General features: G+C 50.7%; 1 protein-coding gene and 1 long non-coding RNA gene across 6 annotated transcripts in view; both read left to right on the forward strand.

The window, feature by feature from the left end:
• The window catches only part of YPEL2 (yippee like 2), a 33,655-nt gene that overhangs the window by 12,267 nt on the left and 5,897 nt on the right, over positions 1–15,491 (forward strand). For all 5 annotated transcript variants that reach the window (XR_005813894.1, XM_040532231.1, XM_040532230.1 and 2 more), the window contains exons 3-4: positions 14,028–14,071; positions 14,850–14,958. Coding sequence is in view for 4 of the 5 variants with exons in the window: in XM_040532231.1 (XP_040388165.1) it covers positions 14,028–14,071; positions 14,850–14,958 (153 nt within the window). In the remaining variant the exon portion in view is untranslated. The remainder of the gene's footprint in view (positions 1–14,027; positions 14,072–14,849; positions 14,959–15,491) is intronic.
• Positions 4,344–12,183, forward strand: LOC121057705. Its single transcript, XR_005813895.1, has 4 exons — positions 4,344–4,448; positions 5,668–5,899; positions 11,380–11,864; positions 11,979–12,183. It is a non-coding gene; the product is annotated as an uncharacterized LOC121057705 (long non-coding RNA).

The following is a 15,491-nucleotide window of genomic DNA, read 5'->3' on the forward strand; positions in this document are numbered from 1 at the left end:
TCTGCGATGGTGTCTCCATGCCAAACAATCAAATTTAAGCGTTCTGCTATGAACAATGCTGATTGCAGACCGCCACAGTTTGGGGTTTTGCAGCTTCTCTGTAGACAGGCTTCCTCTTAGGCTATTGCTTCTGAGTCATTCTGCGCCTCTTGGGGGCTCCTCGCTCTGGTACAGTGGCTGCTGCTCTCAGCAGAGCTGGCCTTGAGGGCTCTAAAGCCTCCAGCTTTTAAAGGGGAGGAGGTTGTACGTTTCCTCAGTAGAAGGAGGTTTTGAAATGTAAACGTCCACAGCAGAGCCTACCGGTCTGTGCGCCAGGTCTGGGCACAGAACCCATTCAGCATCTCGGACCGGCTGTGTGCCTTTAGGTGCCTGTTCCTGTGCTCGGGTCCGTTACCTGTACAATGGGGTAGTCACTGCCCTGGCTCTCCCCTGGGAGAGGTGTAGCAAGCTGGATTTTGTGCTGGGAGCCAGGAGGTGCCTTACTGGCTAAAGAAGGAGATGTGCTTTACTTCGTGTTCGTCGTAGATCAGAATTCGTGCTCTGCTCTTCTAACCATGGCTGGTCCCAAGGCAGAGAAAACACGTGGCAGTGTGTGCCCGCTGGTTGCACCTTTGACACTTTTTTTCCCCTCCTTGTTCCACGTCTGTGCCCCCTCTGGTCCTTTGTGCCACGCAGCTTCGCAGATAAGTAGCTTCCAGCCGGGCAGTGCCAGCGCGCCGTGCTGCTTGGAATTGGAGTTCCTGGCCATCGAGGCATGCAGTAACTGCCCAAGAATGCTGACTGCTAAAATACGAACGCAGGAGGGAAGATCCAAAGGCACGGAATAAAGCTGTGTGTGTTGAATTATGGAAGCATGAACTACAGTGTGCTGGGGTGCTCGTGTTGCTCCTTCAAAGGGTTTATTGTGGGCTGCGGTGTAAATTTTTGATGGTGCTGGGACCGCTTTGCCGGCTGAGCATTAGTGGGTCACACAGTTTGAGTCCGAAGGGTTTGGGGTTTTAGGTTTTATTTCTCACAGTTATAAACCTTAATAAAATACATTCTTTGTATAATTGAAAACTTTATAAGAATAATTGTGCAATCACAATTTGTACAACAGGCTATTAAACTGAGAACAGAAGGGCAGTCCCTGCCTCAAGGGGTTTCCAATGTGTGCAGAAACTTTCCCAGGCAAACTGAAATAGTCATCTTTTTATCTGTTTGAGTTAGGATTTAAACATCTCCCCGAGGCCTTCTGCAGCTCTTTCATCACAGGCTTCTATTAGCATCTGAGAACCGGGCGGTGGAATTGCTGTGCTTGTTTTCCATATGGAAATGTAACAGACTGAAGGAAGGAACAGGCACCGTGAGGGCTGAGAAGGGAACGGGGAAGATTATTTCAAACCAGAGCGTTTCTCAGTCTGCAGCGCATCCCATCTTGAGCCTGACTATGTCACTTGATTCAAAACAGCCCAAATGACACCATCTTTGGAAACGCTCCCCAGAAAACAGGCTTTTATGTAACAGCAGGGTGTTGGTGTTTTGGCTTGAAGAAATTAATTCCTATATTCATTTTGCCCCAAGTTGTACAGAGACCACATGAGAGCTGTGCAGCTTGGCGTGCCACGAGCTTTTAGCTCCTCTGGACGCATACACATTGCAGCACTGGCTCACGCCGTTGGCTGATGCACTCTCTGGAGCTGAATCCCAGCATTGTTCCGTGTCACCCTATACTTTATTTCTTCTTCTCTGCATTTCCCCTCTTAGCCCTTCAGCACCAGCGTTAACTCACTCTGACTTTGGTGTTTTGCCGTGACTGGGTATCAGAAGCTCTTTGACAAATACGCCTTGGCAGGACCGTTTTTGCTTTCTTCTCTTCTTTAGGAAAACCTCGTGCATTAAAATGGATAGAAGGGTTCTCAATAAGCCATTGCTATTTAAAGAAAATAATCGATGCTGAGGCTTTTAAGAAAAGCTGAGGCTGTTACACGAAGCCAGTTACCAAAATGTCACCTGCTTCCTTGGCCTTTTATCTTCTGCAGCCGAAGGGAGAGAGTGGTTTAGTGTGTCTGATTCGTAATGAGATCCAAATTGTGGGTTGTGTTGTCTGGCCAAGAAAGGTCTGGCTGACTTAGGAAACAGAAGGTGATCAGATAGATGGGTGGGGTGAGTAACTACTTTTCATTTATATGTTCCTTCGGTGTCTGGGCTAGCGGGAGTGGAGGTTCTTGTTCCCTCATAGCTAAGTATCACTTAAATGTGTGCCAAATTTAGTACATGCTCTTGTTTCATTGCTTTTTCCAACGCCTAAGTGGACTGAGACTCTTGGAGCTCAACCCAGCGCTGTAACAGATGCCTGTGCTTTGTTCCTCCTTTCCCCACCTGTACAGCTGAACTGCTGCTGCGTTGTCCCGTCTGCTTGGGAGATGCAGCTTTGGAGCAGGTCCTGTCTGCCTTTGGTAATTACCACAGGGTGTCCTGATCCCCTTTGGCTGTACCCTGAAAACATAAGTATCGTGCCAGGCAACTGTAGTTAAAAAGTATATTTCAATGCCTTCCCATTGCCAGAAAATAAACGAAAGATACTTGTTACGTTTCTCTTTCCCAGGTGTAGCATCCCATGGTTCTTAGAACCTTCAAGAAAAATACACCTACCACAATCAGTGGTGGCCAAACCTCCCTGGAAAGGAGATGGGGGGGCTTCTCTTGAGAAGTGTGCCTGCTGCGTCGCTTTCTAGTGCGGGGCCTGGGGGAACAACTAGCAAAACAGACGTTCAGCAGTGTAAACAGCAGTTCCTCTCTTTCTCAAAGTAGATGCGATGCTGGTCTCTGCCTGCTCTGTGCTTTTCACACTTTGTCAGTCTTCGAACGTATGAATTCGTATGTACCTCGTGTCCAGTGGGAAAGGATGGGAACGAGCAGAAAGATGCAGGCCAGATGCAGCCACGTTGGTGTCTTGGTTGCTGGCTTTTTTTTGCCATGTGAACAGTAATCCAGCAGAAATGTCCCTGATTATGGAAGTATGTAGGGAATGTCTTGTGGGCGTCCTGCAGTTTCTTTTTCCATGAATTACTGTGATTCAAGTGCTAAACATTATGCAGCGATATATCCTCTGAAGTTAGCCTAAGGCTTGCCTAAGAAGTTTCATGTTTTCCTTTGATGTCTGCTCAGGACCCTTACTGAACGCGAATGTGAAATCCTTCGACACAAAAGGCTGCAGTTCCTCCAGCCCCGAGAATTTAGAAAAGAAAGAGAACTTGTGCGTGCCTGACTTTCTTGACTGGGGCTGGATTGTTAGCGAGGGATCACTCACAAGCTCTTTTCTGTCTTTTGAGACGGGAGTTGCAAGGCTTCTAAGCAAACCTCGCTCCTAGCCGTTGGGATTCCTGCACCTTTTGCACCCCTGGACAGCAGGCTGCTGGAGCCTGAGCTCCTTGGTACAGCAGCCTCCTGGTGATCCTTATCGCATGCTGAAAGCAGCAAGCTTCGCTCCATCTTCCAGCTGGAGGATCTTAGAAGGATTTGAAACTTTGGTGCCAGCTTTCAGATAAGTTGGGGATGAATTCTGCTACCTGAGAGCATTACTGCACACCTTACATAGATGGTGTGTGGCAGGCGCTGTGGTAAGCAGCAGTTATTGGGCTTTTCTTTTTTCTTTTCCCCTCTTGAGTATATGAGGAAGTCAGTGCATGTTCCTACTACCTTGCTTCTCAAGAACCATTCAGCGGCGCTGCCAAGCCCACGTTTTACGTCAGTTCACCTTGAAGACATGAAGTTACTTGCTGGGGAGGGAAGGGGGACATGCACACAAGCCAAAGGACTAACCTAAAATTGGGGTGTGGCCATTTCGAAACTCCTTTAATGGAAAAAGAGGTATTTGGTAAGTGGCCAAGACGAGTCGAGTGAAAATCCTACGTTTCTGTCATAGGGGAAAAACCGAACTGGGGGGTAAGGTGAGTATTCCTTTCTCAGGGGTGAAGGTCTTACTGTTTTTCATTTTGTTGGGTTTCTTCTTGCTTTGAAAGTAGGTCTTGTTTCTTCCCAAATGTGAATTTAAGCTCCCAGCTTCACACTAATGAACCCCTAAGTCCAGGAGGAGCTATCACGTCTGACCTCTTCTAGAGCATGGGCCAGTGAATTTCGTCAGGATTGCAGCATGTCTTGCAGAAAAAGCATTTAGTCTTGATTTGAAAGCTTCAGGAAGGAAAATTCACTGCTCCCCTTGGTCACTTTTTCCAGTGGTTAGTCATCCTTACTACCAGAAATTGGAGACACCAGATTTAGATTTGTCTGGCTTGTGCTTCCAGTTGGTGGCCTCTTTTTATTTTTTTTTTTTTTTTTTTTTTTTTTTGCTAATAGATCTATGGTCCCAACTATTTCATGCTGGAGAAGTTAATGGTATACAGTAACCAAGGTCACTCTTGATCACTTTTCTGATAAGCTAAACGGATTCAGTTTTGTCTGTCACGGTAAGATGTTATTTTTTCCAGTTCTGTATCATTCTTGTGGTTCTTTTCGACATTTCTAGCATTTCGACATCCTTTTAGGAATGGAAACAGGGCTGGTCTCATTGTTCCAGCCTCAGCAGTATACAGCAGTAATATCTTCACAGCGTATGCATTTCATAATTGCATTAGTCTTACTGGCTCAGCACCGCACACTAAGCTTCTGCTCATTTATTTTGCTATTAGCTCCTCAGGCACTGGCTTTATCAATTTAACGCACATCTCTAGCAGCTGTCCAGTGGCTTTTGCATCCTGTTTTTCAGCTCTTGTTCCATAATGAATCATCTTTTAGATGTTATTTGGAGCTTTGTTCTTAGTTGCAAGTATCGCTAGGGTTCAAGTCGTTTTGTTGTTTTTGTTTTTTTTCTTTTTAGCTTCCCAATTTTGCTGCTGTGATGAACTATTAGTAAGGTACCTCGTAGTTCTTGATTTCCATGAAGCTTAAAATTAAACTCTAGTTCTCAGTAGAACAATGTGTCATCAGAGTTTTTAAACGCGAGCTGTTTCCTTCAGTGACTTGACCAGGAGACTGGCACCGGCAGGGCAGAGATGAGCCCTGGCACCCAAGTTCCTCCCCAGGAGGCCGTCACGGACAGGCTGGGGGCTGCTGGCCTGAGCTGGAGCAGGGCAGTGGGGCTCAGCAGCGCTGGGAAGCCTTTATTTGAAAGACAAAAGAATAAACCAAAGTGCCCTTTGCTGGAAAAAGTCGGAATATGAAATCTGAGCTGCGTAATGAGTATGTGTAGTACCTGTTCCGTAGTGCAGCTACCTAAATGAGATCTTTCTGTCCTGCGTAATTGCCTCCTCTGGGGCTTACCCTGCGAGGTATCGTGCTCGCTCAGTTCCTGCTGGCCTTCATGGGATCTGAGGGCAGCCAGGATCAGGCCCCTTATTTAGTCAGGATGTGGTTGTTTAGCAGAAAGAGCCCAAGGAAATTTGTACCTCCTTGCATAATTGTGTTTATGCAGCAATTAATTGCTATGTGATTTCTAAAATATTTCATTCTGTTCCAAGAAAAAAAAGGGAAAAAGGTAATAATTCAAAACGCTTTAGAATTCCCTGTCAGGGAGGATAAAAACGGATTTTCGAATCCATCACTTTATGGAAATAACTCTCCCGCTTCCTCTCCCTTAAAATTGATGACCTGAGCATAAATAAAACATTGTTCCCATTTGTTACCCAGGGAGCTGCCAGGGCCGAAGGACAGTGAATCATCAGGGCTTTTGCTGCATCTGCTGCAAATCCTGAACGACTGGAGCATGGAGTCGATCAGGTCTGAGCCCTCCTGGCTTCCTTGGGTGTTTCGGTTGTGGGCCCTCGCAGTTGGAAGAGGAGGAAGTTTTAGCAGGCCCGCGCAGGTCACAGCTGAGGTGTCCAGGAAGGACCGGCGGGTCTGAGCTGGGACCGAACCGCACGTGAGTTGGGGGGGCAGACTGGTGGAAAGGTAACTCGCGGTGAGCCTTCCCAGCAGTAAGGTGTGCGTCTGGTGCTTATCTGCACGGCAGCAGATCTGTCCTGGGGGAGCGAGGAGCTGCTGCCCTGCGTGTCCTCCTGTGGACGTGGCTTTCGCTGAAAAGCCCGCGCTCGCCGTCAGCGCTGGGGCCAGCGGAGCTTAGCGGCCGCATTAACGGAGTGCAGGGATCCGCTGATACGGGGCAGTCGCTGTTACGCTCCTAATTAAGTAACTGTTGCATTAGCAGTTTCCATCTTCCATCCCGGTTCTGTGGTGTGTTTAGCTCTAATACCCACGTAGTAGCAATAATTAATGTGGGGAAAAAACGGGCGTTGCTTCCTCCCTGCCGCTCCTTCTCCAAACGACTTGATCGTTGGATGATGGAGCCAGCGTCAACCTGCAGCAGAACGGCAGCACTTAGAGATGGGTGGGGGAGGCACAGCTCCTGCTAAAGCAATTGTAGATGTGCCAGAATAAAACCATTTTTCATCCCTCTGTATCCAGAAAGAGAAAGCTGGGGTTCGTTTTCATCTTCTGTAGTTTTTTCCCCGGTGAATAATAAAGTTCTGCTCTCCACACTGCACTTCCTACGTACCAAAACGTGAAGGGTTGTGTTCGATGGCTGTTACTGGTGACTTAAGTGCCAGAGATTTCCCTTTGCAGGGGGGAGCTCAAGGGCAGAGAAGGAGCAGTTGCTCCCCGCTCTCATGGGGCTGTGTGCACTTCTTTTCCCACATCTATAACCCCTGCTCAGGTTGCAGAGGAGAGGGACATCTCTCTCCTGAAGCTGCTCTGGTTCTGTGTGCTCCCCTAAATATAAAAGCAAATACTGTGGGAAAGGAAGCAGAAACTATTTCCGTCGCTTTTCATTCTGAAGTCAGGTTTTGAAGTGCAGCAGCAGCAACCAGAGGCCGTCAAAAATTGCATGAGAACACACAAAATGTTAAGTTTTATAGAAGTAATAAATTCAGTGTACTTTTTATTTGCCTTCTGTTGTTTGTGCCTTTAGCATTCACATTTTGAAATTGCACTTTGAAGTCTGTGGGCTGGAAACACATTTAAAAATAAATAAAAGCAGAATCCAGGAGCCCAGGGCTTGTTACAGGAGGCACAGAGAGGGCCCACGATACCTCTGGGTCGTAGCAGCTTGTGTCTGAGCTGAGTCAGGGGCTGCAGGGGAGCCTGCCAGGCGTGTTGGAGGCAGGAGGGGACAGAGGAGTTTGCAGATACTTTCTGAATCTTGAAATTCCTTAAAAAACTTTGTTCAGGCTTTAGCTTAGCAGACTGATGGCTTAAATAGGTGTCGTACTTGAGGAAAAAACTAAAGTCTGGCCATTTGTCTTTCCCTAAATCCTGTTTTTTGTTACTGCAAAGCCTCAGAAGGGATCTCTCCTTTCCTCTGCAGCTGCAACGTGAAATTTCCCTTTGAAAGAAACCTCTTCCTCTCCCCCCGGTAATAATGGACAGTCGGACTGACACATGAATTAATAACTGGGAATGTGCTCCCAAATCCTGACCCACTTAAATCACTTTGCACAGCCTATCTGCCTGGGAGCAACGCGGCCCCGCCGGAGTGCCGCTGTCACCTTCGTGGCACGCTGATGTGTGTTGGAGAGCTCTTCCGAAAGGCAGCACGGTGACATTTCGTGGCAGCGGGCACCTGCACGGTGCTGGGGGGGTTTCCATCTTCCTGCGCAGCGCTGGGGCTGTGGCCGTAGCGCTGCAGGGCACGCTCCAAACGTTCTCCTGCAGTTCTTGGCGCTGCTGGGAGGTCTTGTGAGCAGTGCTGGCTTTTCTTAGCTCCATCTCCTAGAAACACGGAAAGATGAGAGAATCACACCAAAAAAAAAAAAAGGTTTGCTGCTTAAATTTGCCTGAATGTGAAGCTGTGCAGAGCATTCTGAGGATGAGGAGGCTAGCGTAGCACGGGTTCAAAGCACAGTGAAGGACCTGGAGAAGGTCTGACCGAGGCTTCAGCCGGTGGTGATGGCTTGGTCCCCTCTTCTTCTGGTTGTCTTCTTCGTGCAGCGTTACTTCTGGCCGCTGGAGGAAGCAGGTGGTGTGTGTGCACTGCTCAGGACCACGTCTGCGCTGGATGCGATCGGCTTGGCAGCATGGAGCGGTTCCTGTGCTGCCGGCAGGTCGAGGCTCTCTGCACAGTGCAGGAATTTCAGAAAGCTGTCACAAAAGCAGGGCGTAACAAGCATGAGGTTCTTCAGTCTCTGGTAAGCGGCTCCAGCACGCCGCCCTTTTTCCTGGCGGTGTCATCGCGCAGCCTTTCCCTAGCAGCAGACTGATTGATTTCGGAGGCGGAGGCAGTGCCGCCGGCGTGTCCCGCTGCTGGTCGTGCAGGCGCTCGCTCACCCAAACCTCAGCACCGTCTGTCTGCAGCCTCTCCCCGCCGCTCCTGCTTGGACCGAAGGCTCCTGCAAAAACACGGCCGTGCTGCGGAGCAAAGCCCCTGCCGCGTGCGCCGGGTGTGGAGGGAGCGGGGGCTTCGGCGAGCACCTGCTGCTGGCAGGAGGAGGGGAGCGGTTGTAAGGACATCTCCCGTCAGCATGAAAGAGATTGCAGTGACATCTTCCCTCTGCCCAGGCTGTGCAGCAGCTTCCTTCTCCCAGACTGCGTAACCCAAGACACACAGAGCATGAAGCTGCTAGGACGTAGCTGCTCCTAGGATACAACACGGTGACCTCGCAGTTCCTCACTCTTCTATCACACAGCAGCGCAGACTGACGGTGAATAAGGCTGTGCTGAAATAATTGAATTACTTCAGAGATGAGTTGGGTCTGCTAATTCCATATCGACGCTGGGCTTTAAATAGCATTAAGGACCCATGGTAGAGCTCAATTAAAGCTCCGAAACGCAGCTAGAGCAGGGGAAGGGCACGTCTGTGCACGGGGTGGAACAATGGAAGCGGTTCCCTTGACGCGGGTTGTAGCCGGCATAATCAGAGCAAGACAGTCTGAGTTAAATCTGATCATTGACTGCCCCTTCCCTGCGGACAGCAGGAATTACTGACCCCTGAGGAGGTCTCTGGAGCCTGTGTGGGTACAGGGACCAACAAATTGAGTTCGTGCTCCCCTGGGAACTACTATAGGGTGTGCTGCTGCTCGGTGTGTGGTTGCTATAAACACGCTGCAAGATGGTTTTTTTGATCAGAACCATTTCTGCCATCAGTAATAGGGCTTGAAAGGTACCATTCAGGCCCAGCCTTCAGCTGGGATAGCAGCTGACAGGAATTGGGATTAAGTGCCGGAGAGAGTGGGAGGCGTGCGAGGAAGGTCTATCGGTGGTTCGGGGCACGACATCGCCTCGTGCCCGCTCTGCGGCCGAGCGCTGCAGCAGCCGGTGCCTGCGCCGTGTTCTGCAGCACCCAGCCTGGTTTAAGACACAGCTGTGTTGTGTTTTTTTTTAAATCCTGACGACGTAAACAGGAATTGCCAGGTTTAAAGACCGCAGTTTCCTTGGTGTTGGAGCTTTGCCGAGTTTTCCACCCTTATTTCCTTGTGCTCACAGAGCCTGTGGTTTGGAGCACGTCTTCACAGCAGACTCGCGTGCGTTCCAGTTGAACTGTCGTTGTGCTTTGGGTGAACCTAAAGGTCTCCTCCCCATGTTCAAACTGTGTTTTACGAGAACAGAAATCTCGTACCGAGAAGTTCAAGGTCTAAATCAGCAGGACCAAGTCGCACACCGAGGTGGGAAGGAAGCGGTAACAGAGCTCCGGAGGGATCCTTGCATGAATTTGTCTCCCAGACTTCAGCGACTCTGAAGCCCAGGAGCTGTTGATACTGCTCAGGGGTTGCTGTGCCCTGATGGGGACATCCCGAGCACAGGGATGGCCCTTAGCTGAGGGGCTCAGGTGGCTGTGCCTCTCCCGACGCCGTTGCCATCGCCCGGGACGTGCCGGCTGCCGCTGAGCTCGGGCAGAGCCTCCAGGCTCTCGGTCCCCGTTCGTGTTCTCGCAGTGAGAATTATTTGTAGCTCTCACCAGTGCAGCTCGGAGGGGCACGCTCTGTTCCTTCTTCCCTCTCTGGGACCAGTTGCTGTTTCATTTTTGTTTTATTGCCCTGGGAAGAGGCTGCCAGCTGGGTGTAGGTAAGCAGCAGCGTTCTGCAGAGAAGCATCAGTACGGAGCCATTTCGTCCTGGCAGCGGCTTCCTGCTTTTCCAGATGATTCCAGCCAGCTCTTTTTGTGTTCAGCCTATTGTCGAATGCCATCACAAAGACTTGGGATATTAATCCTGTCATCTGCTCGCTGGGTGGAACTGCTGAGTGGGCTGCACGCTGAATGGGGAGCTGCAGGTACTGGGGGAATGGGGACGGTGTGTGGGCGCGTCGGGAGTGCGCTCAGGATCCACGTCTCTCCCCGGCTGAAGGCTCAAACCCCCCTCTGCGTCTCCAGCAGCCACCAGAAGCAGAAACACAAGGCTCAGAGGTGTGCTGGTGCTGGGAGGGCTGCTCCCCTCCCCGAAGAGGCTGGGAAGGAGCCGTGCAGCCTGCCCAGGAAGCACGGCCAGGGCAAACAGAGCGGTGCGTTCAGCACTGGGCGCTGAGGTCAGCCCAGAACACGTGTGCCGAGCCGAAATGACCCTTCCCAAGGTCACGGGTGTTGGATTTCTGTGGGTTCAGCTCGAATCCTGCAGGATGAGCCCATCTCCAGCGAGCAGACTGCGTCAGCCACAAAGGAGCCAGCGCCTTGCAGGAGGGCTCCTCCTCATGCTCCCTGCCACGGCAGGCCTGGCGTACCCCTGCCCTGCAGCCTGTGTCCTGCTGGCGCTGCCGGGCTGCCCCCTGCTTCTCTGCCAGCAGGTCCAGGTTAAGGAGTGCCTATTGTGAGCAATTTGTGATTATTGAGCAGCTCGTGTGATCCCTTTGTCCTTCAGGCTGGATCCGCGATAACAAAATCATGCAACAAAACGCTATTTCCCTCCACGCACACACAAAAAAAGTACTTGTTTTTAAAAAACCGTGCTTTCGCAAATCTTGTATGCAGTCAGCACAGTTGAGGGGGGCTGTGAGCGTCTATAACGTGGGTGGTAGGAACTTGTTCATCCACAGCAGCTACCAAAGGTGTCTTAACATGGAGCTTCTGCTGTAAGGAGACATGGCAGGGGAGGATCCGCAGCCAAATGGCTGGCTCTGGGCTCGTGGTTCCCACCTGGGTGCTCAGACCAGCACTCCTCCAGCCCTGCGGCTCCTAGCGGAGGAGCAGAAAAGGGGTTTGGACGCGAGCACCCGGGAGGAGTCAGCTGCTGTGTGTGGCACATCTCAAGAGCTTGCATTGTTTTTAGAGGGCTCAGGGAGGATGGGGAGGGAGTCTTGTTGCTGGCACGTACAGATGTGTTTCCAGCCAGACATTCAGCACTAGCAGCGCAGAGAGAAATATGTGCTTGGGCTTTCAGTGGGAAACAACAAAAAAATCCTTTCCGTTTCTTTCAGCTGGAAAGTGATGCCAGGAGCTGTTTGCTTTAGAGTCTGAAGTCGGTATTTGAATGCACGTGTGCACCTTTGTGCATCAAAAAAACCTGCCCAGAGAAAGCACACAGCACAGAACGCAGGTCTGCTGGCTGTCGCTGCTCAGGGGACACAGGGGTGCTGTGGAAATCTTTCTGTGTGCATCTTTGAAACGAAAACAAAAAACAACATAAAAGAACATCTGCTTGTGTGAAAACGGATCCGTTTCTCCTGGTTTCAAAGTGCCCATTGCAGCATGTGCCATTTTTTCTGGAATCACGGCAGAGAAGGGACATCTCCAGAAAATGCTGAGGTTAAAACATCGAGGTACAACCTGCCTGTGCTATGGTTACAAAGATACTGTCAGCTTGGTCCTGCGGACAGCAAATGCGTTAGTGAAGTTGAGAGAGACTGCCAGACCTTCCTCACTTCTTTTTTTGTGATTTGCCAAATCCTCAGCTGGCTGCAGGGTGGGTATCGAAGACAGGCAGCAGCACAGAAAGCTGAGCGGTGGCCTGTTGAGAAGTCCTGCTGGGGCAGGAGATAATTAATGTGATTTTTTTGTGGGTGGTGACCGCCCTTAGGTGCCCAAAAGCCCTGGCTCGAGCTGGAAGGAAGGGCAGCTGTGAGAGGATGCTGCTGTCCCCTGGGAGCGTCCGGGGAGCCCCAGACACAAAGCTGCTGGGTTTGGTTTTGTTGTTTATTGAAGACAGGCCTTTGTGCAGCAGTAATGGAAAATCCTATTTCTGTACCAATAAAAAGCTTTGCTCCCATGGTTGTTGTTACTGGCAGACGCAGTCTCTGTGGTGTTTATGGAAAAGTGTTTACTGGGGTGGCCTGGATGGCGAGCAGGCTTCATCTGCTTTCGTTCTGCTCTGATGGCACGCGTGCTCCTGGGGGACCCCCGGTGCCTCCCCCCGTACCCCCCCACATCCCCTCCTGCAGCGGGCACTGCCGGTGCCCCTGCTGTTGCTCTGTTTGCTCTGTACCAGGGCAGGGCACTGCGTGGCACCGGCCTGGCCTCTTCCTCCTGCCCTGCGGGGGCTCAGCTCTGTGCTGTTTCCCCCCCAGCACGCTGCTCGTAGCTGCCAGGCTGGATGGAGCTAGCGGGCGTGCGGCTGTGCCAGCCCCAGCGACAGCAGCACAGCATCTGGGCGCTGCAGAGGGTTAACGGGAGCTTCTTTAATACATGCAATTACACGGACGTGCTGGAGACGTGTGTCCTATTGAATTCCTTCCCCAGTGAAGAGGTAGGTGTTCCTCGGGGCGCTGCTGTGGTCGGGGTGGAAGAGCTCCGAGGGCCTCAGGCAGCCTCCGCGTCCTGCCTGCGTCTCCTGGCCGCTGGTCCTGGGCTTGGGATGCAGCTGAAGAGCAGCAGTTCCTCCGGGATGGAGAGCATTCTCCTGCCTTCAGAGCTGCAGAGCCACTGGGGCCGTCCAGCCCTCACACACGGCTCTTTCCCCACTGGAGGGGGTCCTGCCCATACCCCACGGCCCTCTTTGCCCCCAGGGACGCCTCTGCTCAACACTCAGAGCCTTTTGCTGCCCTGCTCGTGGTCGGGGATCTCCCAGGGGGCCTTCACCACTTACTAGGGTCCCTTGGCACCAGGTGGACACCACGGCAGAAGCTGGCTGCTTCTCAGAGGTGGCTTTGCTGTGCTCCATGCGAGGCCGTGGTCACGCAGGCGTGCGGTGCGTCCCCAGGGCTGGAGGCAGGGGAGGGACGGGGCCTGGTGCAGAGCGCGCTCTGTGACCTGCAGGAGGGTGCTGTGCTGTGCTGCCCTGCCCCAGGTTGGCCGTTTAACTGCCCCTGCCGTGGCAGGGGGTTGGAATTGGATGGTCTTTAAGGTCCCTTCCAAGCTAAACCACTCTGTGATCTCCTGAGGTGACCTGTGTGCAGGCAGCAGTTTAACTCGGCGTGTGCTTGTCAGAGTGCATTAAAAATGCCGGTGGCGTCTGCTACGTGTGAGGCAGCTCCTGCACGCCTGGCACCATCGCAGGGCGATGTTACAGGTGCCACAGGGGGGCTGTTGGCTCTCGGGAGCACCCCGATGAAACAAGGGGCAGGGAGGATGTGCCCCGACATCATGAGAGCAGAGGCTGAGTGCGTGTGCCCAGCGCCTTGCACCGAGAGGACCTGATCTCGCAGCTGGGTTCAGCGTGCACCCACAGCCTTCCTAAGGGGAACTCGCGTGCCATCAAGCACCACAGCAGTGTTTCAAACTGAAAACGTGAGCGCGCTGTTGTTTAGAAGAGGGTGAAATTGATATTTGGCAGCGAGGCCGCACTGGGTAAGGATGAGGCAGGAGTGTGAAATTCGTAAATGGAACTGAAAGAGGGAACGTAGGCATCGCTGGAATGTAAGAGGGAAAAAGGCTTGACTTTTTAACTTGAAAAGCCCGTTGGGCTTGCACAGCGCTGTAAATGCTGCAGCCGTTCCCTTTCCACGCGCAGGACAAGACCTCTGCTAGCCGGCTCTCGTTTGGCTCTCGGGGTTCCCATCCCGAAGCCCGTACTGACGTGGGTTTCAGGCCCTGACTGTCTGAGGCCATTAATGCAGCTCTTGAGAGTAGTTCCTGCTTTAGCCTTATTCCTGTCAACCAACCAGCTGAATTTTGTTTTCTTGCCTTTCAGTCCTTCCAAGGAAGCCAAGGACGAGCGTACCTCTTCAATTCAGTGTGAGTACCGCTCCATGGTGTCACCTCTGCGTCTCTTGGGGTAGATTTAAGAAAACCCTCATGAAGACATACAGAAAACCTTTTTTTTAGGAAATCTCTAAGACCTGGGAGCTTGCTGGGAATGGTTGGAGAAGGAGGCAAGAAATAGCACTGATTCATGTTTGATTTTACGTTCAAGTTTCAGATAAGCAGCTAGGAAGAGATTTTTTTTCATCATCAGATTGAGGAATTAGAGCTAACATGACTCATTGTCTTCTCAGAGAACGTAGTTGAGCTGAAGAGTCCAGGTTTTATAAATGCAGAGACTATGTAATATCTAAATGTGAATTTTAGAGCTAGCATAAAAACTAACTATAATTTTCCCAGCAACTGAAAATAGTTTGCGTAAGATCACTGCTGGGACGTCTTTCAGAAGAAGTGCTGATTTCAGTTCCATTTCCCAAAGTTCCATTTGGGAAAGTAAAAGTACAATTTTAGCAATTTGAAAATGAAAATCTTTCTCAAATGCATCATTAGTGCAATCTACTACTGTGTTATTAATCTTCCTTTCAAAACTTTGTAGATTTTTCAGTTGAACAAAAACTCCATTTCTCCATTTTACCTTTTCATTCTGTTCTGGAGCTGCAAGAGGTCTTTGTTTCGGGAACAGCTGCGGGACTCGGTATTCTCAATTTCCTGCTTACGTTCTCAAATACTGCAATAACATTGCCGTCAGCTCCGTTGTAGTGACGTGCAGTGGCAAGAGGCACTAATAGAGAGCTTCTCTCCTTTCTTCCAGAGTTAACGTGGGCTGTGGCCCCGCAGAGGAGCGGGTGTTATTAACAGGATTACATGCGGTTGCAGACATTTACTGTGAAAACTGCAAAACCACACTGGGTTGGAAATATGTGAGTATCAGTATGGTTTGGTTTTCCTGGGACTGTCTTCCTTCCAGCCCTTTGTGAAGGTGTGCACGTGGTATAACGTGGTCCTGGGGAGCGAACGTTGACTTGGGAACCAGAAATGTGGATTCTGGTCTGTAGCCACATCTTCTCTTCCTTTCCACATTTCCATTTTCACTCCTGTCCTTTGTTTGTTTTCTCCATTTAGAGCATGAGCTCTCTGCGGCTAATGTGTTGCCTTACTAAGAGTTTGTACTGTGAGTTTGGTTTTGGTGGGTGTCCCTTGGTGACACTAACGTAAAATTCAGTCGGTTTCGTGGTTTGTGTTGTCTTTTTTCCCAGACCCTCTCAGAATAATAGAGTGATCGATGCAGCGTTGGTCCTGTGTCCTTCCCACTGGAAATGCTATTGAACACGAGTTGATCTGTTTGCTGTCTCTTGCTCTCTATAAATTCAATTACCTTCAAATAAAGCCTTGTGCTACGTTCTCATTTCTGCTTCAGGAGGCACGCAGCGTACTTGTTTGTCAAAACATTTTG

This window comes from Cygnus olor, chromosome 20, assembly GCF_009769625.2.
Source record: "Cygnus olor isolate bCygOlo1 chromosome 20, bCygOlo1.pri.v2, whole genome shotgun sequence".
Taxonomy (NCBI): Eukaryota; Metazoa; Chordata; class Aves; order Anseriformes; family Anatidae; genus Cygnus; species Cygnus olor.